The sequence below is a fragment of the Phallusia mammillata genome, chromosome 1 (genome assembly GCF_965637545.1).
Source record: "Phallusia mammillata chromosome 1, kaPhaMamm4.hap1.1, whole genome shotgun sequence".
In the NCBI taxonomy this organism is placed as follows: Eukaryota; Metazoa; Chordata; class Ascidiacea; order Phlebobranchia; family Ascidiidae; genus Phallusia; species Phallusia mammillata.
In genome coordinates this window covers 9,361,521-9,387,352 of record NC_137252.1, presented here as the reverse complement: position 1 = coordinate 9,387,352, position 25,832 = coordinate 9,361,521, and the positions used below count along the sequence as shown (strand labels likewise).

Genomic DNA, 25,832 nt, shown 5'->3' with positions numbered 1-25,832 from the left:
TCCTTCTTAGCAATCGCCAGTTTTTCAGGAGGCAATCTCCTTGCCTTGGAATGTACAGGTGGGCCACTGGTGAAAATGAAGTGCTCCACACCGTGTGCGGGAAATGCTTCACAGAAATGAGGAGTTGTAATTTGCGGAAATTCGCCCAACAGCAGGGGCGGCTCCTGCGAGGGGGCTGCGGAGCTGCAGCTCCCCCTAGATATTTTTACTTAATATTCCTACCACAATATCACAGATAACTTCCATTATATTCTCTTTTTTTATTCTTTAGCAATATATAATTAGAAAAAAATGCACCTTGATCGGCATTTTTTTTCCTTTTTCTTAAAAAAATTATTGCATTAATATGTTTTCTATGGTGGAGCTGCAGCTCCAGTTTCGTGACGTTTCATGACGGTTTGCAGTTGTGCGCATGCGCACTTGGAAAAGCTACATGCCGGGCGAAATAGGCGACAGGGGGCTGTGGCTGCCGCAGCCCCTCCTGTGACGTAGGGCTAGTTGTGTTGTCTGCTTCGCGTCAGTGAACTCCAAAGCCAAACCCGTGTACTATATTCTTAAGTTCGGCAGTGAGAATGAGAACAGTTAGATAATTATTTTGCAATCTTATAATTTATGTGTTTGAAGATTAGTGGTAACTTTTTAAGATGACTGTACGTGAGTTTCAGTTGTTGCAGTTATCATTGAATTAAATAAGTGTATCTAACACCTTGAAAAAGAAAAAAAGGTCATCTAACACCTTGAAAAGTCACGACATTTATGATAAATAACTAAATCAAAAACTTTTAAGAAAATATGGTATAAAACATCTGCTACTCCAATGCCATGCAGGAATAAGCAACAACAAGAAATACTCAGTTTTAGTTCTTAATGCAATCAAAGAAAAAATAAATTTGTGACTGTGAAGTTAAATGCCTCACTGAAATTCAGGCAATATCAAATGCAGAACAAACAATTCCGGAAGCAACAGGATTTTTGAAATACCTGAGTGAAGACAATTTGAAGTTTTGGTTTCTTAATACACCATGTGGACAGTATTTGCAACCAAGTGCAATCATGTGTATTAATTAATGGACATGTAGCCTACTGTTTGTCTAAACAGTAGCTGCTAAATTGCTTCACAGGAAGTGTTTCTTAAGAATGAACATTCTACAGACAAGATACAGATAGTAGTGACCACCAAGCACATCCTATTGTTTGACAAAGAAAAGCTAGTTATTGAAATGAAAATGTTTCTGAAGATCTGATGTTCATGATTACTTTGAAAATAATCTAGATGATGTTTTGACAAGTGAAAGACCATTATATATTTGTTAGGAACACCATTATTTCCAAAAGACTTGCACTTGCAGTGCTAGTACTAAATAGAAAAACAGTTTCTCAGTTGTCATTTGGGATTAAGAAAGAAGCTATCAATTATCATGTCCAAACTATAACTTTATGATTCTTTTTGGTTGTAAAAAGGAAGCACAAGGTTTAATAATATGGTTTAAATTTAAGTGGGAGTGTTGTAAATTTTAAAGCTTGAAGGAGTTTTGCACTTAAAAAAAGCAATTACAAGCTATTTGCCAGCAAATAAAGCAGCAAGTATAGCAGTTAAGAATCTGAAAGACAAATAATAGTCTGTACACAAAAATTCAAAGAAAAGATGTTAAAATACACAAGTTCTGACACAAATGTAAAGTGGTTGTTAAATTTGTCAGTTATGATACCAATAAACAGCTGTATGGCTAGTATTTTTGTGTGTGACATCAACCTGTGAAGTGTCATAGAATATGTTAAGCGCTGACTGTGACCATAAGTTACTTAAATGAAACAGGACCATTTTTTTAAATGTTGTCTAACTGAAATACTTCAAAGTTTTTCGACCCATTACTTTTTTTTCTTATTGTTTTTTCTATATTCTTGTCGTGTTTTACCGTATTTACAACCGCTTCGTTTCGAGTCCGTGTCACGTGTGTTTTTGTTCCACATTATTACTGCATGTTATTGAGTTTGGCCCGTCGCTGTGCAAGTAAACAAAATACACAAATGATATCGTCTGCTGTTTACACTCGTGTACATTACTGCGTAACAAAAATTACGTCACAATGGAGTTGCTAATTAAGATTTGTATTACTTGTTTTTCTACACAAAACAATGGCTAGAAAACTAGAAATGTAACTTTTGTATATATTGCTAACTTATATTTGTTCAATAAAGGCTAAAATTTGGAGCAGCACCCCCACAATTTTTAGGCACGAGCCGCCACTGCCCAACAGACGAGTGTATTCAGAGACACTGCTAGCTAGTGCGTTTAACTGTGGTGCTGATTGTTCCATCTTGCCGATAGCATTGCTGAAAAACGTCTGGGAGTTGACAAGGCGTCTGTGTTTGATGTCTGCCAACAACGCGTGTGCCCGCAGAAAATCCGCTCCCAGCAAAGGCTTTGAAACATCAGCAAGAATAAACATTTAAATTTTTACATTTAAATTTTCCCAAAGGCAGATCCAATGAAACACAGCGCGTTTCATAGGTGCGGATCTCGCTTTCGTTTGCAGCAAGTAAAGTTTTGCCTAAAAAGGGTTCATGCGGCGTTCGCGTCCCGAGGGGGGAAAAACACTGACCTCAGCGCCAGCATCGACAAGAAAACTGTGACCAGAAGTGCGGTCGAACACGTGGAAAAGGCTGCTTGCTGTACCGGCCAACGCAGCAGCTAGCGCCGGTCGGCTTCCTCGTTTCCCGCTTGCCAAGAACATGGAGGGCGGCAAGTTCTAGCTTTGATACCAAATCGATCATGCTAAAAACACATTCCGCTTCCATCTGGCTTTTTAGGTTTGTTTTGCCGCATTCGTGGCTTAAAATTAAAACCAACAGCGTTCTCAAAATCATAGCGTCCGGCACGCAACAAAACATCAGCTGTCTGAGCCATAGCTCGATAGTCCGTAAATTTCTGGGCAGCAAGTCCCATTCGTACATACGTTGGCATGAGTTGTAGAAACAGTTCTTCGAACAAAAAACACTCTTTCTGTTCACCCAATAAAATTAGCATGTCATCCATCAACGCTGATGGCATTTTGTCGCCTAAAGGAGGCATCTGAAGTAGGCGTTGTGCTCTTTGCGACTTTGTCAAAGTAAACATGGAAAGCAAACGTTCTTTAAGACTTACATACTTGTTGTTTTCCGGCGGATTGTCAAAAAGGTCAATTAACCGACCTGCCGTGTCCTGATCCAATGCCGACAGAACGTAATAGTATTTCGTGATGTCCGCAGTGATATTTCTTAAAGCAAATTGTGCCTCTGCTTGTTGAAACCATACCTTAGGCTAAGCCGGCCAAAAGGTTGGTAACTTTATGGCAACTGCGTTTTGAGATTCTGTGCTCATGTTATCACGTCGGTGGTCACCAATGAGGCGACGTACACTTTATTTGAACAAGTTAATCGAATGACGCGAGAGCCACAACACCGCACATAAAAAGACAACACGAGACAATAAAGAAAAAGGTTCGCTTCGCGTCCTATGCATGCAGAGAATCACAGGGTCGCTACAACACCTTGTATCTGCCGAAAAGAGATTCAGCAAATTTTTGACGTTAAGTAAAAATGTTTACGCGAAAAACGATTAAACCGAAAACTGCTCAATCGTGGGACAGCTATAGTGCTGGGCCAAAATTTTCTTTAAGTTTAATAACAGTTTTTATGTTATGTAGGGCCTACATAATTTTACACTAACCCTAATTGCACTATATGGGCATTTTTACTTGTTTTTAGCGATAGAAGTATCATACGAAGTATTATATGTTTTTGGGGGTGTTTGTTAAGTTTTGTATGCTTTCCACTGTTTTGCAAAAAAAACGAATGGTTTATTCATCTTACACTGTAAATGGTAGTCGTGGAAACTAACACCAAAATTGGTGGTCCACAAACTCCAACCTAGGGTGGAGTTGCTTCCCACCTTTAGATAACGAAGGTGGTAAGTTCCACCTGTGAATTCCACCATAGGTGTGATTGGTGGCAACCACCACTCAGCTGTCTGCACCACTATAGGGTGTCGGTATCTCCACCTTCAAAGGTGTTCCAGTACAACAGGGTTTCACAAAATTTATTTGCGAAACAGGTTTCACAAAATTTAATTTGCACTTCGCTTACAGTTGTTTGAAACACGCTGTACACCAATGTGACGATTTTTCAGTGGTAAATTTAGAAGACAGCAGAAAAGTTGTAGAGACTTGACCAATTGTTTCGGAAAGCAAATGTCGAACACCCAATAGCTGCAGATCATTGCAACTACGGCTTGTGGCAAATTAGGTGCAACACATAACTTCTTTCCATCAACAAACACCAAGTATTCTTGTTTGTTTCAAAATACACGTGGAAACATGTTTTCATCCTCCTGCATATCATAAAACAAGTTATAACCCACAGCATTTGTGCAAAATAGCATCATTTCAGAGTCAATTACAATTTAACAATAAAAATATTACTGGTACATCACCCATTGCTTAAACCGTACACATATTTCAAAACATGAAATTTAAATTAATAGATACCTGTGAAATGTACTTGGTGATTATGATTAGGTTGATTAAGATTCTCCAGTCTCTGCAGCATTTTTTGGTCATCAATTTTTTCCATGAATGTTTGCAATACATCTACTTTAAGAATCAATTCTGTTGCCAAAAATATCTGAAACAGACAAATCACTGGACATTCCAATTTCAATAAAATGGTTATTACATTAAAATGGGTACATTAAATATAATGTGAAAAGATCCACCTACCAAATTGATTTCATGAAGTGTTGGAAACTGGTCTAAAATGTCATTACTTGCTGCACCTCTTGTAATGATATTTCTCCGAAACTCGAATGTACGCTTATGGCAGTCTTCTATTAAATCATGATTTGGATGTGGTTTGGCCAGCTCCAATCGTGCTATTTTAGAATGCAGTGCAACGGATTCCTCATCTTCAAAACTCTGTATGCAAACACACAATTTGGAACATAACCTCACTTTTGGTGTTTAACTGAAAATAAACCTATCTAACTTGCTAAACCTAGAAAACTCTTAATAAATATATGTACATACTCACATCTTTAAACAACCTCTTTGAAGAATCCTGCCTTTCTCGACCGCCATAGTTTATTTTCATGGCAGCAATTTGCACATCTGGAGGGAATGAAGGGGTCTTCTTATGTCTTTAAATCTTTGTCGCAAACTACAAACCCATGTGCTCTACAAAACAAACCAAAATCAGTACTGTGCTAGGCAGAAATCTCGCACCTACTTACTATTGGACTGCTACTGTTTTGATCTTGCAATACTGGATATGCCTTTACTAATTTCATTAATACTGTTCTTATTTGTAGGGGTGATGGGTACCTGTAATTAATTTTTACAGTATTAGTAATATTTAATGTGTACATTACAAGCTATTTTCAAACAAACTATATCACACTCACATATTATGTGGTGAAATTGAATCACAGATGAGTTGAACAATTTTGCTCCTAATTTTGTTGGTTAGTTTGCTTGGAGAGTTGCAATCTTCCAAAGCATCACCAATGAGTTTTGGAAGCTTGTATGTAACCAACCATCCATCAGTTTCTACTGAGGGGGATGTAGTCAGAAGTGAAGATGAGGATGAAGGATGTGTTGCAGTCTCATTATCATTTTGTATCTCCGGCAAACACTCTGAAATTTATTTAATTGCATATTTCTAAGCAACATTTGTACAAATACAAACAACATAAAGACATATTGTCACAATCAACATAAGTGTAACACATTAACTGATGTATTGCATTACATGCAAATACCTTTGACAAGAAGTTTGCCACTTTCTGGCAAATCTGTTAGATTATCTACATCCACCCAGTCATTAAACGTTTGTGAGTAAAGCTGAATTGAGAACGGATGGGTGATATTGAATGTAGCCTCAATTTGATTGGTCACATCCAGTTTTGATATGCAGGTTAATATCACTTTTCTCTCACCACAGGTCACATGATATTCCATATTTACTTTTTAATCTGTGAACAAAAATAACCTTAATGATGGTAACAAGGCTGATACAGGAGATAAAAAGCAACCTAAATTATTATCTAAACATTTCAGAGAATGCTCTTGCACATTACATAAGCACTCACTGAAACGTTTGGAAATTAAGCATGTCATATTTTACGAAAGCACTATAACACCACCATTTAAACCGAAATGTAAAATATTTTTGACACCCTTTGGTTTGGTGAAGAATACTTTCTGGAGCAAAAGTTTATTGTGCAACACAATGGCGGCACAGTCACATGATGACGTTCATTTCGTTAAAGGAGTTTTTTTTAGAAATGCATTGGCAAACACACGTTTCAGTTTCATGTGGACATAAAATTCCAGCTTCCATTGTTTTTTATCTTGATCTGAGATTTGTCTTCAAATGTACATACTTTATCAGTTGCAAGAAAAACAACATACACAACTCACTTCTAATGAACCTACAGGTTGAATCTATATTGCTGATACATATAATTTTAAAAGGTATTTTTATACTTAAACACAACCAATCCACAAAACCAACAATTACCAAATGCATATAAAATAAACCAAAAACTAATGGACAAGCAGTATTGTCTGCACCAGTGTTTCTTAACTATTTAGCTTGTGGGCCATATAGTAGTTTGTAAAGTGCTGATGTGCCAATTATCAAGACCTGCTAGCCATGCTGATGAGAAAGTGGGCCATTTTTTTCTAAAAAAACGTTGACTTGGTCACGCAATAAAATAGGTTAGAGATACACAGGTCTACTACGCAACTCCATACATTTTAAAAACTTTAATATGCATCCAGTTACTGGTCAGTTTGCAAGGTAAACAAAAAGTATAACCAACAAACCTTTAAACTGTTTCCGATCAGCATCCAAACTCCAAATCCTCCAAATCGGCACAAAACGTGGCGTCTGCGCAAGCTCAACTCTGGGTGTGGCTTACCGCAAACGTCATAATAAAACAAACATGCCCCTGCAACTCAGCCTGGGCGACCCTAGAATTCTGTCTGATGTAACAATTGGGATTGTTATGCGTCAATCTATATGTTGCTGTGTTGCTAAAGATTCACTAACAATGAAAACTTTTTCACCGGTGATTTGTTCATTTTAATTATACTCGTATTTCTACTAACTCCCCTAATATTATGATGTATACTGTATAGCGTGCATACGTCGCGTTGGTGAGATCCAGCGTGATAAATGTGCATGTTTGTTTTTTTGAAAAAATGCCACTGGCTCGTTTGGTTACAGTTCTAAGTCGCGACTGCCATACATTGCTGCTACGGATTTCGCTCTTAAAACGTAAAAGTAACATGTAGGATACTAACATCTGCCTTAAACTTCTGAAAAACTTTTCAATTTACGTTACATAGACTGCAGTTATAGGAAGGTTTGTTGTAAAAAGATGCGTTGTTTAAATACAAATATACTACCTGGTTTATTTAATTGTCAGTATAGTAATCATTTATACTAGAGTAAATACAATTCCAAACCTCCAATGTCGTATTTCCACGGCTTGAACATATTTCCAAACCTTGACCGCAATGAAAACGGAAGAGAAATCCGAGCACCAAATGGTCTAAATCCCGTATTGACCGCCTAATTGCAAGTTATTGCAGTACCCAAATTGTTTCAAACGATTAGCAATGTGTTACCGCGTTTTTTGAAATACCTTTGCGCATATACCCACCCTCGTGAGAACTGAGGGTTGGTATTTACACCAATACTATAGGACGGGTGGAAATTTGGTCTTAAAATGGTGTGAAATTACACCTTTTAAGCTGTACCACCCCAATAGGTGGATCATACCACCTTTTATTTTCCCCACCCTTTGTTTTCCACCATTTCAATTTACAGTGTACAACACGAGTAAAACGCATAATCAGGTTTTTTAATGAGTGCTGACGTATTGTACCCATCCTCATTGTTAAATTTATCTACAAATTAAGAGGTAAGTTTGAATTGTTGGTTGGCAAAATTCGCGCGCTTTCGATCTTGTCCAAAGGTGTTTTTAGATTTTGTTTGTCTTGCAGGTTTACCATCTCGCATTTTGTATCCGTGAACCTAAAACACAAAAAAGACACTTGTGGAAACCTTTATGTCGTACAATACTTAATTTACGATAGTATACATTTCATAGTCATTAGTTGCAATGCATAGTTGTTCAGATGACAACTGGAAGATGGTTGAATTCCGCCCTTCCCAAGAAATAAATCTAATTTCCCACCAAATAAAGATTTACTGATTACCAAGGTCAGCCCTGAAGCCGCCGTTTAGACCGGCAGTGTCAGGTCACCATCATACCCGCATAGGCTCATGTCGTGGATTTCAATTCCATTACAAGCTAGCTGTTTCTAGCTTATCTTGGAAAGTCCCGGGAGACTAATTGGTCCGATAAGTAGGCCTTTGTACTATGTGTATTACGATAATTTAAAACAACATATTTGTGATGGAAAATAGCACTTTTTACAAAAACGTAAGCAGGCAGATGGATCCTATAAGGGCAATATAAAAAATCTTACTACCTCGGTTTAACATTACGGGGAAGGCAAAAGAGTTTTGTGACAATAGGTGAGCGAAAGTGATTCCTCATGAATACATCGGCTTCATCGAAAGTGGTTAGATCATTGTGTTTCTTCTTCGAAGTTTGGTAATCATCGGAATGCTCACAAATGAAACGCCCGTCTCCAAAACGCCACCGAGCAAAAAGTTGATGTACATGTTTCCGGCTAGAGATCCACTGTTCAGCAGAACACCAAAATATACAAAGCTGCCAAAAAGCTACTGATTTAGTATGTGGCAAAGTCACGTTATTTTTGAACTGTATTGGTAATTTATAGGACAAAAGTAACTACGTTCAGCATATAAGTCAATTAGTATTCGAGCCAAAAAATTTGAAGAGAAACTGTCCCCATTGAACAAAATCATTTTGCAAATGCTTAATATACCAAAAAAACAGTTTACCTTGTGACGCACCAAACTATTGCATTGCTGCACAACATGAATCGAAGATAGGGACGTTTCATCAGCTCTCCAATACCAACAGTTGATTTCTAGGATTGCAGAAACACAAATACAATCAGGTCTCCGTAGTTTTTAAATCAAACACATTATGGAGCTACCGATTCATCACATGTTCTGCTTGCTTCTTCGAAGGTTTCATTGCAAAATGTTCCATCGTTTCTTTTCGCCATTAGGTGGCAAACGCGAGCTGCTTATTTCTTTTTGTTGCGTGACAGCAACCATCTAGATAAGAACGAAACTAGAAAATCATGTGTATCTTTGTAATCATGATACAATAATGAAGACAAGAGAACAAATTTCGGAGATCATGAAATCTAACGCTTTAAGTGAAAAAATGTATGAAATATACTTCCTATTTATATCTTCATCTTTACTAAAACAGGCCACGGTACACAACAGGGCCCTGACCATAATGGCAAATTGACCAAGTTTTTTCAATAAGTGCTAACAGGTTTGAATACAGCAAGTTGTGTGTATTCGGATGACATCATAAGCATCTCATTATGGCATCATTCGTTATGAGTATTTGTCCCATACACCACTTGAGATTTTTATTTCTTAAATTGTTTTTAGCATAAAAAGTGTGTAGCAAATCTAAAGTCACACAAAAAAATACCTGCATGAGCCTTATGAATGCAAATAGTATCCAAAACTCCAATGTATTTTATTTACCCTGGGGATTTTGGCAGAAACAACATAGAGATCATAACCATGAGATTTGTAACAGAAATCGCAATTTGCAATTCTCGCCAGTTTCGCCAATCATAAGCCAATCCAGCTAATATAATGCAGCCCATGCCGAAGGAGGCGTTTGCCAGAGAACCAAGAAGAGGACGAAACTTCAGTCATGATACTTCACAAGCTTGAAAAACCACATAAGACAATGAAAACTAATAAATTGAACAGCATGCACTTCTGTCCGGTTGATTATTAAGTCTATTATAGATGATGACTGTAAAAAAACGATAAACGTTTCGAAATTCGAATTGCTCCTGCAAACGAGCCTACATTACTAGACAAGGAATTGAAGGAAATATGATGTTGTAACAATGTTTTTGCGCCTAAAACTTATTACCACGTGTTTTTAAAAAGGGTTAGATTTTTGGCTCTGTATTTTTTCCCACTTATTGATGCCTATACCTGTTTTTATACTTCTAATGTTCGATTGACAGAAAAGTCAAATATTTTTAAAAACGAAACAGTTTATTTTTGTGTTCTAGCAATTCGTCAGTGTGACTTTGGAGTACCTATTATTTTATACTTTTAAAGGGTCTGTGGTTTCTTCTTACCGTAAACAAACCCGTTGACGGAGATAGGAATAAAGCAAAATGCGACAAGAAATCTCATGACAATCAACACGTAAACGTTTGTGGAAAATGCGAGTGCCAGGCTGCTTGCAAAAGTCAGAACTACAGCCACCCGAATCACCAATACACGACCGAACCTGAAGAAAATGCTTAATATATGATCTGACAACGAGAAAACTATTCGACTGATGGGTTTTGGGTTAAAGAAGGGGTTCACAACCTGCGGCCGTACGGTCACATGCGGCCGCAGAGACGAGTTCTTTTAGAAAATATTTAGAAATACTATTACCAGCTTAATAGCCATGTACGTCACACTTTTGTACGGCTATTGTGTGCAAACAATGCAAAAACGAAACTATAAGCGTAACATTATAGATTATGGCGTAATAAACAATTAAAACTGATCGTCAGACTGATCAGCTCGATCTGTGCATCAAGTTAGAAATTAACCTGGGCTTTTAAGGCGCCATGCGATACAAAGCAATTTCATTATTTCATTATTTTAAAACAAAACCAAGCAAGCAATAGGCGGCCGTTGGTTAAATAGGAATCTGCAATGCGGCCGTCATGGCAAAAAGGTTGTGCACACCTGAGTTAAACCATTCATTCAACAAGTTCATAGCGAGACGGAGACTCTGCGGTACGATTACTCTAGTCTAGACTCTAGACCAGGGGTCAACAAACTTTTTTCGCGGCGGGCTGGATAATGGTAAAAATGCCATACGATGGACATATAGCTCAAAAGCCTTAACTAAACTGTGGACCGCCAAACCCTTTTGCGAAACAAGTATAGTGCAGTGGTCGGCAACTGCCGGGTCGTGGCCCGGTATCGGTCGGCGAGGTGTTCGTTACCGGGCCGTATACCTTTTCAGGTTAAATGCTTTAAAACATTTTGTCAATGTATCCCGGGGATGATAAACTAATTTAAGCGTTTTCATTGCTAAGTATTTGTAGTTTTTTGAAGGCCGGTCCGCGATAAAATTTCAGTTTCAAAAACGGTCCGCAGTAGAAAAATAGGTTCCCGACCCCTCAATCGTACGGAAAAATAAAGAGATACGTCTACTGGCTATACTCAATTATTTTCACAATTAACAAAAGAACGGCGTTTATTTGTTTACGAAGGCACTCAGTCTTTTCTGTGATGTAACAAACTGCCTTTGAGACATTTTGCGTACTATGAAACTTGGTGAAATTAATCCTACATGTTGTTGCGGGAATACTTTCGCAGTAAATTAATTTTAGCGGTTTTTTCAAGCTTTTTTTTCTAAGATAAATATAAGACCAAAATCATTCGCGGGCCGGATGAAATGACGTCGCGGACCGTAGTTTGGTGACCCCTGGTCTAGACAGTTAAGTCATTGTGACCTACAGAATACATTTTCTAGGAGACAATTTTTAGGCACTGAAGAATTGCTTTCAATGCCATATAGTTTTCACACTACAAGCGCTGCAAAGAACAGACTATTTTTCGTTTCAATTAGGTGACTCGATTATTTAAAGTTTATTCAAAGTTAATAAAGTATTGCAAATTTGAGTATTTTGTGCAAGATTTGTCTATCAAATTTAACGAATCGGAGTGACTTGTGTGATTTGCGCTTAGCTAATCATTCTACAGCAGACAAGAACGAAATAAAATATTATTTTTCTGAAATAGAGAAACCAGATTTAGGCATATCAACAAAATTTTCAGCTCTTCCGGCAGTTTTTTATTCTACTGTGCCAACGTTTCGATGTCCCATACGAAACACCTTCATCAGGGTAATGACATACATTGCAAACACAAGTTATTTTTGTGTTCAAGTTATTCCCAGCTTTATCAATCAGCAAATAAAGCGAAACGAATATTCGAATTTTACCGGTTTCTATATGTCCCAAAAATCATCTTCTACAGCATTGTTGTACAAGTCAACAAGAAGGGGAAAAATGCGATTAGTGCATTGGTTGCCAAACTGTTTATCCTGGAGAACATGACAACTTTTTTTTCACTTACTTGAGCTTGATCAGTAATTTAATACGATGGGTGGGAATATGTTTGGCAAGAAAAGCGACCAAAATTGGTTCTAGAATTGGCATGCTGCCCACATTTAGTAAACAAGACTAAAAACATGATTTTACATTTTATTTGCCAGTAATTGCCGATTTCTATAGATTCCCGCATTTCTTCAGTACAACTTGTGTCGCAACTTATTGCGTTGTGTGACGTAACAATCAACTGCCAGTTTTTTGTGTGATAACGCAACGCGGTTGAGTTCTTTTCGTTACTGACTTCCGTAGAGTAAGGTGCGACGTTGGTTGCATTGAAAGCCGTGTTTTATCGTGTTAACGCATGTTATTAGTGAGTCGATTTGTAAACATGCGTTTACGACTCCTGAAGGTCAATTACTTAAAAGGTGACATATTATTGATGTAGTTTTAACTGTAAAGACCTAACATGTCAACCTGCCTTACAATAACTGCTGCTCTATATACATTTGGCCAGGGTGCTTACGTTGCATTTTATTCACGCAGTGTTCCTGTGCTGTATCCTCACGTGAAGCGTTATCAAATCAGGGTTTTGACGCGGGGCCAGAGTTTGGGAATAGTAATTTAGTCTTCACACAAAGACAATCTTCAAAAAATGTTGACAAATCCATTTTAACATCCAAAAGTGAAAATGAAAGACATGACCCAAATTTGGGTATTTGCAACCCTGTTTGACCTCGCCCTGCCAAATATTAATAAAAAAGAAAAAATAATAAAAGTATTCTACAAATCGCAGTTAAAGTTTTTGGACGGAACTTAATTGCTCCTAACGATCCAACTCACGTGAATGTTAAGGTTTTGTTTTAACTACAGATGGATTCTATCATGCAACTAAACAAAAGAAGCGGCTCGTGTTTGCCACCTTATAGCAAATAGAAACAGAGAAACATTTTGCAATAAAACCTTTGAAGAAGCAAGCAGAACATCTGACGAAACGGTAACTGTACATTTTATTCGCGAACTTATGAGAATTTCCTATCGTCGATTCATGTTGTGCAGCAATGTGGCATTCTGGTTCTTCACAAGGTAAAGTATTTTAGTTTTTTGCCCTCTTCGGACGGTGGGATGGCAAAAGACCAATGGCAAAAATGAGTGGTCTGGTACAGCCATTAACAAAACCTTTGAGGATCAACTACCATTTCAACGCTATAGTTTTAGAAAGTATATCCGCATCTAGGAAACTTTAGGTGTTTCTAGTTACAAGTGAGACAATGTTGTAAGTCCGAACAGGTTTGGGGGTTGGCTTGGGTTACAACTATACATACACTACACATAGGTCGTATGTTCTTTTTTTCCTACTTGAACGTGCAATGAAACGTTTTGTAAATGTACTAGCAATGTAAGTTTATGTATACTAACCTATAGTCCCTCTCGTGCAGCCTCGTGTATTATGGTGTTCTGCTGAATAGTGGATCTCCGCCTGGAAAGATACAACAAAAACGCGTAAGGTGGCATACATAACCGTTGGAACATTGGCAGCGACCAGTGATTTGTGTATCGTATCGTCTATTATCATGGAACTGGACAGAAATGGCCCAGGTAACTAAATATGCTTAAATAAGCATATCACATAGTAGTCATACCAACTGGGTTTTTAATTCCAATTGGAATAACTTGTTCAAATTGAAAGCAATTGGTTGCAATAACAGTCAAAAGGACTAATACAGTACAGAAGGGGCTTAGGGCACAAATAATTCCCCACATTGCTTACTAACATAGCGGCGCTTGGACCTGCGTTTACCGGCTAATTAGTTGCTCCTGTCCACCTTATGCACAATTAAAAACTTGCTAAACGCAACAGTTTTTGAAACTTAAATGGGCTTCCTTGATTGTTCAGGAAAGACCTGATAAGATTAGAAGCTACATTGTTTAAAATATGTAAGGCTTTGTTATTGATTTTTTAGCTAACTGCAAGCAAAAAAATTTTGCATGAAAAAGCAAAATATTTCACGCAACTATAGGTCAGGGCAAAACCTCCCGAACGAACAAACCATGAAAGATGGACTTAGTCAGAAATGCATCAGTTTGTTCACAGTTTGAAGCAATATTGTAATGCAGGTTATTCAAGTAGTCCTGGCGTAATCGATAAACAAACGTATAGTGAAGAGAAGATGCAAATTGTCTCAATTTATATACAATGCGAAAAATCACATTTTTAGTCTATTTTCCGCACTTACAAGGTGTTCAAAAAAGTTTAATAATGAATAAAAAATGTCTTGGAACTTTAAACTGGTGGGTAGAAATTCGTTTCTAAAAACAAATACGACTAAACGCAGTACTATAGAGTCCTCTTTCTGCCCACATGTTGTAAACAAAACCATAAACACAAATAGAACTCGCAAAAACGAGCATTTTAAAGCACAGTGTGCAGCGGAACACAATTTAAGCAGTTCTTCCTACTTCGTATCACATGCAGAGTCTTTTTTTATTATTTTTTGACTGTTAGTGCAGGTGGACATTATAAGTTCTAATTGTTTGCATAATAAGTTAGTCCGCATATCATGTGGGTAAGTATAGAGCAAAAACATTATATTTATGATCGTATTCTGGTTCAGTTGTGGTTTAGCTAAGGACACCAGTTTTTATTAAAGAAGGTATATGGTCATGAAAGCAATTTGACCAAACGGAAAAGAAACCATTAATAAAGTTTTTTGTGCCACAAACCGACAAAACGGCGCTAAAATAAAGTTTTGCTAAACAATATCACGAGAGTGGTTAAAGGAAAAAACATATCACATACAGTCCAAGAACGCTGGTTTTTGAGCTACATATGCAGTTGTGTGAAAGTATGACTCGAAATAGGAGGAAATAAGCACATGTAAAGATATCCAGAGAAATACAAGAGAATGCAGAGAAGAACAGTTCTATAAGTTTAAATTAAAATTGAAATTAAATAGGAAGCTCATAAACGAGGCTAGTAACCTATCGGAAAATGCAGGCTAATGACCACTTATGCTTATTTATATATCATACTAAATAATATCTCACTACCTTACTCATAAATGCAATAGTTCCGGGTAATTTGTCCGGTTTACCACTGCAACAAATTTCACTCAGAAAAAGAATTTTGAATGTGTATACCTGACGACAAATAATAATGGAACTATCGGCATACGAAAGATTGATAACGGATATTTCGGGTAATGGCAGATACGAAAAACTGTTGGTTCTGATTGCTTTGATTCAGGCGATAAGTGCAAGTCTATTTCACGCCTCTTCAGTTTTCATACGTAAGTACATTAGACGAGTCGCTTCGTAAACAAAGATGTTTCATAGACTTATCATTACGCTCAGTGTTATTTCTTGTTGTTATTATGTACTGCAAAAGCACGCAGAGAATCAAGTTGGGTTGAGCGTGCCATTTTTATGCGATATAACGATTTTCTAAACGACCAGGAAACATGCTAATTAGGAAACACCCAAAATGTGACTCTTCTTACTTTTGCAGTTGGTTTACCTGATTCGCGTTGTTACATTCCAACAATTGACAACATCTCGTCTTTTGCAAATAACAGCATCGTCCGAGATGTATTTATACCATGGGATGACAGAACAAAGGTATAAAATGTTTAACATGTCTCTGAAATTAGTTGCCACTAGTGACAAGTGAGAAACTGTTCTTTGATTTGTTTACAGGGTTATAGCCGTTGCCTTCAATACAACTACAATCTAAGTGCATGCGATGGAAATTACACAGCTGAATGTATCAAGCATGTCACACTTAATGCAACGCAACGTCCAATAACAAATTGTGCTGATGGTTATTATTACGACCGATCTGCATTTCACGAGTCGGCCACAACAGAGGTAACAATGTGTTAAAAACATCCTGTTGTTTAAATCCTAATAAATTATAAAAAGAGAGAATATGAGGACATTTTTTTGAGATTCTGAAAAAAAAATGTTTTAACGGTCTTTTTCTAACTTGTGCGAGTATTCACATTTTGCCAGTGGGATCTTGTTTGTGACCAATTATATCTCATGACGCTCAGCTCATGTTCTTACTATTTCGGTCTTGTTTTTGGAGCAGCACTTGGTGGAATGGCTGGTGACAGGTGATGTTTAACATAAGACGTTCGCAAATTTGTTTTACGTCATGATATTGAGATTTAAATAGCAAGTTGTATTACATTTTTTTACGATAAATTAAAACGTAACGGACATATTACAGCGGTTGTAAAAGAAACAATCACAAAGGCCTATCCTTCTCAAATAATAAAACGTTTTTTATCCAGTGATTTAAACAGGATTCACAGAGTTTTGAGTGGGCCTGAAGTCATATGTTACCATACGTTAACTAAGAAAAAAAGGAAGTCACATGCCGATTTCTTCGGCCTAGACGCGGATGCGCCGACGGAATGAGTTTCCATGAAAAACAGAGTCAACTTTAGTAACCAGTTTGATTTGTTTAGATTTGGTCGTGTGTTGGTGGGCCTGGTAGCGGCTGTTTTAACTCTTGTTTTCAGTCTGGCTCTCGCCTTTTCTGCCAACGTTTACATTTTGATTGTGTTGAGATTCCTTGTCGCTTCCTGCTTCATGCCCATTGCGCTCAACGCGTATGCCTACGGTACGTATACAGCAACTATACAGTTTCACTTTGCAATCTCATACTATCAGACCCTATTAGCTTATTTGATATCAAGACAACAGTTGAAAGAAATGCCATATTTACAGTAAAATGTAAAGGTTTTAATACACGAACCAGAGTTACATGCGGGTTCAGAACTAGGGCGCTAATCCAAAAGAACATGCAAGTTTTTTGACATAAAGACTGCAGAGTTGGGAATAAAATATAAATTTACCGAGGTGAAATTTCGACATAAATTTGAGTGCAAAATCAGGCCCAACCCAGCCCATTGTATTTAAACGTAACCTCGAACCCGACCCAAAGAGCCCAGTTAGGACTTTGACAATTATTTGTGTTTATTTTTGAAAGATGAAAAGTTTTAAATCAATTTTATGTGTGTGTTTTTCAGCTTGTGAAATATCACGACTGAAATTTCGTGCTACTCTCGGCTCTTTGCTTAACGCCGGATTCGGCTCTGGTGTCATCGTATTAGCTGGATTGGCTTATCGTTGGAGAAACTGGCGGAAATTACAATTTGCGATTTCTGTGACAAATCTCATAATTTCCTTCACAATGCTGCTTCTGCCAAAATCCCCAGGGTAAATATAGTAGAACATATAATTCATCAGACTGGTGGCGCGGGGCCAACGTTTAGAAATAGAAATTTAATCTTTGTAAGTAAACCATCAATAAACCATTTTAACAGTAGTACCAAATACAAAACCTACAATTGCACGTTAATGCAGGGTTTTACAACTTTTTTGGACCCCGCTACCCAATATCTACAAAATCTAACAATGATAAAGAAAGAAACAAATTGTACAATACAAAGGTAAAGTTTTGTTTTAACTAGATGGTTGCTGTCACGCAAGAAAACGAAGGAAGCGGCTCGCGTTTGCCACCTACTGGCGAAAAGAAACAAAGGAACATTTAACAATGAGATCTTTGAAGAAGCAAGCAGAACATCTGATGAATCGGTATTTGTAATTTTTGCATTTCAACTCTTTAAAAAATCAGACTTAATTTGCTTTGGTGCAAACTACAGAAATCAATTGTTGGTATTGGAGAGCTGATGAAACGTCCCTATCTTCGATTCATGTTGTGCAGCAATGCGGTAGTTTGGTTCGTTACAAGGTAAAGCGCGTTGTTAATGGGAAGCTTTCTATACAACGTTACATACAACAAAATGCTTCTACAAAATGCAACTATCATTTTACGTAAATTTTCGAAAACAAGTTATTCCTATTTGATAAAGTGTTAGGGCAGTGGTTTTGAACCAATGGATAATTTCGTGACATCATCTTTCTGTGACGTCATAGTTGGTAAATTTAGGTTTTTCGAAAAGGGGCAAGTGAAATTACTCTCGACTTTCTCAGATTTACGACAATAAAAAGATTAAGAGCCGTTAAATGAGACAGTGTGTGTTAGGTCGTAACGGGTCCAACATTACTATACATATATTCTATACACACGTTTTTATATTTCCCAGCCTTGTGTACTACGGTGTTCTACTGAACAGTGGATCTCTAGCGGGAAATCTGTACACCAACTTTTTGCTTGGTGGCATTTTGGAGGTCTGCGTATCTTTAGTAGGTATGCCAATGATCGCCAAGATTGGAAGAAGGAACATAACTGTTGGAACATTGGCTGTGACCAGCGCTTCGTGTTTCCTAACGACTATCGTCATTGAGTTTGGCAGCGATAATCCAGGTAACTTTATTACACTTAACACAAGGTTTATAGAGCAGTTTAATATAAAACAAAAACTTGCACATTTTTCTTAGTAAGGTTTCAACGATGTTTTCATTTACTTCAGCACAGGAAGCATTTTATATTGCGTTGGCGCATTTTTCCTAAGTTAGAAACAATATGGAAAACAAAAAAACACCAACCTAATTTCTACAGAAGAATATTCCCTTTTTCATTATTTAGCCCAGCATCTGTTTTTTAAAACCGCCAGTGGATATACCAGAACTATTTGTTGTTATTCAGATGCAGCGACAGCTGGAATCGTTATTGCAATGATCGGTCGGGCAAGCACAAGTGCCACATTTGCAGTGATTTGTCAACATACTGGAGAACTTTTCCCTACACCAGCGAGGTACACGATACATAAAGCTAATGAACTGTACCACTCAGTAATGCAAAACCCTTTAGATGTAGTTCGGAACACTATATATACGGATCTGTTCATAAGTTTAATAGTGAAAATAACGGCCCAAATAGACGTAAAAAGCGACTTGCTAAAAAGCGATGATGGTGTATTGGACTTTCATGGCATGAGCATTTGCCGAAACGTTTGAAATATAAAGCATGTCGCTTTTACGTCTATTTGGGCCGTTATTTTCACCATTAAATTTAGATGTAGCCTATTGACATTCCAAACTATGATTTGGCCAACGATATTAGTGTCTGTAACACTGAAAAGTGTAAACCATCTTTAAGTTGTTGCCTTGTTTCTGCATAGATCAACTGCTTTAGGATTTACGTCTCTTGCTGCACGTGTCGGTATCATCATGGCCTCATTTACCATTCATCTTCAATATTCCTGGCCATGGTTAACCCCGGTAAGACATCGATAAGCATTAAGTAATTACTGTTGATAAAATTGTTTCAAAAATTTCATAAACCAGATGCGAATTCACGAACAAATGGCAGAGAGTATTACTCGTGCCTAATGACTGAGCTAACAGTCTGAACAAAAGTTTTAATTTTTTATCAGGTGGTGCTTGGAACGGTTGCGGCTTTCGGCAGTCTACTTGCTTCGCTCTTTCCCGAAACCAAGGACCAGACTGTTCTGACCACTTTCGATGAAGCCGATGTATTCATGAGGAAGCACTTTCGCTCACCTATTGTCATAAAACTCTTTTGCCTTCCCCAAGATGTTAAACCGAGGTGGGAATAATTACTTTACCGCATCTAGAATTTGTTACATATGAAGGCATAAATCGTGTAGCCTACTTCACAATTGAGTTGCCTAAACGTTAAAGCATTAAACGATGTCACAAATCTCCGCGCAGACACTTTAATTAGGTTTGCTGCAAAATATGTTAATTTGAGGTACACTGAAATTCCAAGGGGGGTCAAGTGCACCCTCTTGCCCCTACGTGCCGGCGCCCATGAAAACATGTCGCTTTTTTCAGGCTATTTGGGCCGTTATTTTCCCCAATAAACTTGTGAACAGATTCGTGTATAGTGTTCATAGTATTGGATGCTATTAATTGTATACAATTTCCATTTTTCCTTAAGGTTTGCAAAAACAAAGTATGAAGCGGTAAAGTTGCAACATCAACAAATCCTGAAATTGTCATTGGAAAAGTCAAAGAGGAATGAAATTTTACCAACGAAACACGAGAACTCGCAGTTAATTAGGATGTAGATGCGACTTTGTGATCTGGTGTTTGCGAACTTTCAAGGCATGTTTTGTCCCGTGCTGTGATTGGACGCTGCTTTGTGTGAGAATTTGTGCAAGAGTCAATTGCAAGAGCACATGTGTACGATTTAACGCCTTTATCCGGGGTATATATAAAACCGCACTGGTTCATTCCGATCTCGTCTCTATCCCTCTTTCTCTTGGAATAAACAAACGATCTGAAGTGCAAGACAATTGTGTGAAGTTTCCAGGACTCTGTCCTGACAAGCCCAGAAGCTTGGGAGGTTAAGTACGGTGGTATACCTCTTTAATTTGTAGTGACGCGGTTATAACCTTGAGACTCAACAGCCACCCTTAACATAAACCGAACACTGCAAATAATTCAGATAGAGAAACAGATGCATAAAGATGCCAGTTTTCACACGTGCTTACATACGTTCTACATTCTACATAATATTTTTTAAAGCCAAAACTCACTGGCCAATGTCCTTTGCTTTGAAATTGACACAGAAAAAATTGATTATGTGACACATAGAAATGACTCAATGACGTCACTGGTTATGCCTGACTGAGTTTTTATTGTTCCGTGAGTATTGAAGCAGAACATTTGATTTGTTCTATTGCTCCAAAGAACTCTATAACTTTATAGGGTTCTTTGATTGCTCACAGACACAGTGGAATGGATTAAAGCCTTTTGTTGTAGATAAATTATTTAATTGCTGGCAGTTCTAAACAGGATTTCTCTTAAGTTGCAGCCAAGTAAGCATTTTTGTTGCCATGCTGTGAGCTAAATAAATGGATTTTACTGAAGCTTATGATGATACGTGCTCTCAAGTTGGTTTTGCAGCAAGGTCTGGTAACATAGAACTGCTTCGATCACTTTTAAGCAGTGGTAAAGATTACTGTGTCCACGACAATCGTGGCTGGTATCCAATTCATGAAGCAGCAGAAGCTGGAAATGTAGAAAGCATAACAGAACTTCTACAAGTTGCCGCAAACAACGATGACAACATTTTGGATATCTGGCCAGTGCCTTTCAATAAAACCACAGGCACACCTTTAGAAATAGCTGTGCGAAATGGTCACCTTGCAGCAGTTGAAGTACTATTACCATTATACAGAACTGCTGTTGCTGACCCTAGTAACATATTAACGGAAGCAGTTTGCTACCCCAGTGTTCTCGCCGTACTTATTGAGGCATATCCACTAAGTATTAACACATGTAGCAGTTTGTTTAGTGAACCTCCACTGCACAGAGCTGTAAGTTGCGTTCAATTGGAAAGCATAAAAATGTTATTGGAAAATGGTGCTGATAAAGAAGGTAGTGACATTTTTGGTCGTAAGCCACTTCACATGGCAGCATCCTTAGTCAATTCCAAAAGCATTGATGTTTTGTTAAAACTGCTTGATGCCGGCTGTAATATAAATTCATGTGATAAAGATGGCTGTACACCTTTGTACATTGCTGCCCAAAGCAACCTCCTAGAATCGGCAGAACTATTACTTTCCAATGGAGCAGATGCCCACATTCCTTGTGTGTTTTTAAATGATGAACAGCACAAACATTTCAAGGTTGCCCCCATTTCAGCCGCTGCAGAAAAGGGTTTTGATAAAATGCTCAGACTTTTAATAAACAGCACAGACTGTAATTTACTGGGAAAAGACCATATCACTTCGCCAGTGCTGTCAGCTATAATTGGGGAGCAACCAGGTTGTCTTGAAGTTTTACTAAAATCTGGATATTTAACCACTGGTTTATTACCTGGGTCAAATGAAAACAAAATGAGTAAGAGTTTTAAATATGGAGACCTTGTGCTCGAAAATCTTCTGCCTTGGGATTTCTCCTCAACGAATGATCATCTTTGTCGGGTCATTGCCTTGTTGTTACAGCACAGGGTAAAGTTTACATCAGCATTTGTACAGGGTCCTGCATTTAATGTACTCATAAGCTCTGAAACAAAAACAAGTTATGAAGTACTGCAAGTGATGCTTGTTTACGGACTAGTTGAGTTTTGCTTCACAAAATTACCAACCTCAATACAATTAGCTTCGATGTTTGATGAAAATATTTTGACTAGTAGTTTGCCCTCAGTAGTGCAGAGCAAACTAGCTATGTTCTTCAGTTTTGTTCCAAATTTTCACATCAGTTTCACTTCTGGCTACCCATACATAACTCTTCAAGATCCAACTCTCCAACAATTATGTTGTTGGAAAATTAGGCAATTGTTCCAATGCAATCATAGACCAATTATTCAGTTAAATGATCTTCCAATACCCAAAAAAGTGATAAACCAAGTGTTGTTTCGGTATAAGTATTCCTGAAAGGAGAAAAACATATTAAACATTTTACTTTTATGGAAGATAAAAGTCTCATTTTAAAAGTTCAAACTGTAACTGTGGTTTTGTAAAACTGTGTCAAAATAAATTATGCACACTTTTTTTAAGGAATACTGTAGACAGTTTAATTTGTTTACATCGTAAACAATATAGGATTGTTGGTGAATTTTCGGTTGTTAAAATGGCTGAAGATGAGGAGGATGACTACATGTCCAATATATTTGTAGAAGAACCTAATCCTCATAAAAGTCTACTTTGCAAACCCCAAAAAGTTGCCAGAAAGCATGAATTGGAAAACAAGCGCAAGGATTTAAATGCAAAAAGCCGTGTTCAGCCAAGGCACATAGTCGAGCAGGAATCAAGGACTAAAGGGCTCGCCACTGCCATTACAGAAGACAATCCTGGTTTCAAACTGCTGGCAAAAATGGGGTACAAAATCGGAGAAGGACTTGGTGCCAAAGGGGAGGGGAGAACCGAACCAGTACCAGTAGATGTAAAATCTGGCCGAACCGGTTTAGGTAGGGATTCTGCAGTTAAAGAAGCACAGGCAAGAAGACAAAAAATGCAAGTGGTGGTCAAAGAAAAGCGAGCTAAACTAGAAAAAATTCAACACAAACAGTTTCGTGAAAGAATGCGCGACCGTTTTAACTACAAACAAGTAGAACATGATTTGTACAAGAGTCAAAAGGTCTGTCTTCACCTTGATGAAAGTAGTGACATTGAAAGGCCCAAATGTGACTTTTACTGGCCAAGCATTGTTACAGAAGATGAACAAAATGAAGATTCAGAAGATGATGATGATGATGAAGAAATTTCTCCAGATGACAAGTTAATATTGTTAACAGAGTATTTGCGAACTGAATACTTTTACTGCATATGGTGTGGTCACAGATTTAGTGACAAAAATGAATTATCCCAGGAATGTCCTGGTAACACTGCCGCATGTCACGATGATGATTGTTGAATGTTTTTTATTTAAAATTCTCCTTTTTTTATTTTCAGATTGTGTAGGATATTAATTGTTTTAAACTATTTATTGTGCAAAATGAATCTGGAAAAAATGAGCGATGAAGAAAAGTTGACTCTATGTCGAAAATACTATATTGGTACGCTTGTTTTGTTAATTACAGTATGTCGGAATGCATGTTAAAAATACCAAAGTAGGCTATATCTTTACTTCTGTTCAAAATACAGCTTGTTTGAATTTCAGGGGGCTTCTTTGCTCTTCCATTTCTATGGGCAATCAATGCAGTGTGGTTCGGCAAGGAAGTATTTTTTAAACCGGAATTTGAAGGGCAAGCAAGGATGCGAAGTTACGTCATACAGTCTGCAATTGGTGCTGTACTGTGGATTGCTGGGCTAATGGCGTGGAATATTATTTTTCAACAAAACCGTGCAAGCTGGGGTGCTACCGCTGATTATATTTCATTTGTAATACCACAGGGTATCGCTTGATTGGCATTTGTGCAAATGTTCTTTGAGCGACGTTTTGAATGATTTTCTCCTTATTTTGTACATTGACATTGTATTTTATCTACTGGAGAACGGAGTCCACTGTGCAATATGTATAAGTATCATGTTAGTTGTACATAACATTAACTAACATGTACGGAGATTCGTTTTCGTTAATAAAAATACACCTTTTTATCATCAAACGGGCACCAAAATTGTAGCGTCATAAGGTCATGCGACAAATTTGGGAGGTCTCGAAGAGTTTAAACGCAGATTTCTTGAAATACATACGTTACAGTACAACTAAGGGGGAATGTTGGAAAGAATAAGAGCACCGCGAATACAAACGAATCCGGTTTATGGAATACCATTCGGCCAAGCTTTTATGGAATTACCAGCATTGTGTGATTAACCAGACCAGGGGTTGCCAACCTTTGCCACTGTAAGAGCCATTCGGACTATTTTCACACAGTAAAAACTAGAGATGTACCGAATATTCGGTTTGCCGAATCGATCATTTTTGCAAAGATTCGGTTTCGGCCGAATAATTTGTTGCGATTCGGCCGAAACCGAATCTTTTACGAACACAAATTTAATGCGTTAAACATGTCTTTTCTGCTTATTAAGGTCCACGCAATCTTTGAAAAGCCCAAACATAACGAAAATTGCGTCAATGTTTATCTTTTTCAACACATTATCGTTTTCCCCACGGTAGTCAAAAAAATTAGTAATTCATTGGCAGGTTGCCAATCATGCTTAAGGCAATTTTAAACCCCACAGAACTGAAATAAGGACGAAACACAACTATTTTGCACTGGCTGCCTGGTAGATAAACATTTTTTCACGTCAAACGCGTAGCGTACGACTTCGCGTGACGTCATAAATGATTCGGTTGATTCGGCCGAATTTATTCGGCAAAACCGCCGAATATTCGGTTTCGGCCGAATCGAAATTTAGCCGATTCGGTACATCACTAGTAAAAACACCGCTGGGAGCCACAAAGCCGTTTTGAAATGCCACTGCAAAAACATTTTTGTCTTACGACTTTCGACTTCTTGCATATTAGGCACACTTGGTAAATCAGTCCTATCTGACTTTAACTTACAAGCAGGTATAATTCGTCTTGCAAACAAACACCAGGGACAAGGGACGCATCAGCTTAAACATGCTGCTATTTGAAATACATTCTGTTTACTGGGGATTGTTTGTATTTTTTGTGATCTCGAAACCAAGACTGGGCATTTAATTAGCCACAGGGGACAACTTATTGAGGCAATGTGTGGTGACGGGCCATACTTATAAATACAACGGTAACGAGCTTTACCTCAAAACTTGTTTCGTTTTTACACTTCCTAGTGCGGCCCGCGGGCCAAATGCGGCCCTCGGCGGCATTTCACATGGCCCGCGGCTGTTTTTTCTGGTAAATGTTGACCCCAATTAAAATAAAGTCTGGACACCCCTGCTATAGGCCTACAAGCGCTTCCCAAACCGCTAAGTATTTGCATCATTTAGGATTCACCTCTACCGAGTAATGCCCTATTGTTTTCAACAAAAGAAAGCGATTGTTTGCGCATAATCGTAATATTGTTTTGTCTATGATGTAACAAATCGTTCTCAGATGCGTTTGAATTGCGTGAAATGGACCTTGCGTGTTGTAGTATCAATTAGATTAGATTTTAACTGTTAACTGAAGCTTTCGTGTTACTGGGTGAATGTAACCGCCCACATCAACTCA

At 37.8% G+C, this 25,832-nt stretch overlaps 5 protein-coding genes across 6 annotated transcripts; 4 read left to right on the top strand and 1 right to left on the bottom strand.

The window, feature by feature from the left end:
- Window positions 1-4,062: 4,062 nt before the first annotated feature.
- Window positions 4,063-7,831, bottom strand: LOC145235894 (uncharacterized). 2 transcript variants are annotated; one of them, XM_080099615.1, is made up of 8 exons: window positions 6,864-7,831; window positions 5,795-6,007; window positions 5,438-5,669; window positions 5,267-5,357; window positions 5,068-5,210; window positions 4,758-4,952; window positions 4,527-4,662; window positions 4,063-4,369 (listed from the first exon to the last, which is right to left on the bottom strand). In XM_080099615.1, the coding sequence occupies exons 2-5, from the start codon at window positions 5,991-5,993 to the stop codon at window positions 5,124-5,126; spliced, it is 609 nt and encodes a 202-aa protein (XP_079955741.1). In that variant the 5' UTR covers window positions 5,994-6,007; window positions 6,864-7,831; the 3' UTR covers window positions 4,063-4,369; window positions 4,527-4,662; window positions 4,758-4,952; window positions 5,068-5,123. The 2 variants fall into 2 exon arrangements, with proteins under 2 accessions (XP_079955741.1, XP_079955742.1); XM_080099616.1 differs by lacking the exon at window positions 6,864-7,831 and adding an exon at window positions 6,338-6,854.
- A 7,634-nt stretch (window positions 7,832-15,465) lies between these two features.
- Window positions 15,466-20,531, top strand: LOC145226267 (organic cation transporter protein-like). Its single transcript, XM_080092279.1, has 13 exons — window positions 15,466-15,598; window positions 15,817-15,926; window positions 16,005-16,175; window positions 16,320-16,423; window positions 16,781-16,935; window positions 17,345-17,534; window positions 17,789-17,912; window positions 17,981-18,069; window positions 18,425-18,645; window positions 18,928-19,036; window positions 19,403-19,502; window positions 19,658-19,830; window positions 20,185-20,531. Exons 1-13 carry the CDS (start codon window positions 15,466-15,468, stop codon window positions 20,312-20,314), a joined length of 1,809 nt encoding a protein of 602 aa, XP_079948405.1. The 3' UTR covers window positions 20,315-20,531.
- A 483-nt stretch (window positions 20,532-21,014) lies between these two features.
- LOC145238623 (ankyrin repeat and SOCS box protein 3-like) lies at window positions 21,015-23,648 on the top strand. The gene has a single exon (XM_080101856.1). It carries the CDS (start codon window positions 21,104-21,106, stop codon window positions 22,628-22,630), a length of 1,527 nt encoding a protein of 508 aa, XP_079957982.1. The 5' UTR covers window positions 21,015-21,103; the 3' UTR covers window positions 22,631-23,648.
- LOC145238632 (G patch domain-containing protein 11-like) lies at window positions 22,827-23,648 on the top strand. The gene has a single exon (XM_080101867.1). It carries the CDS (start codon window positions 22,827-22,829, stop codon window positions 23,607-23,609), a length of 783 nt encoding a protein of 260 aa, XP_079957993.1. The 3' UTR covers window positions 23,610-23,648.
- Window positions 23,649-23,684: 36 nt separating this feature from the next.
- LOC145238643 (gamma-secretase subunit PEN-2-like) lies at window positions 23,685-24,300 on the top strand. Its single transcript, XM_080101878.1, has 2 exons — window positions 23,685-23,751; window positions 23,856-24,300. Exons 1-2 carry the CDS (start codon window positions 23,691-23,693, stop codon window positions 24,098-24,100), a joined length of 306 nt encoding a protein of 101 aa, XP_079958004.1. The 5' UTR covers window positions 23,685-23,690; the 3' UTR covers window positions 24,101-24,300.
- The last annotated feature ends 1,532 nt before the right edge of the window (window positions 24,301-25,832 follow it).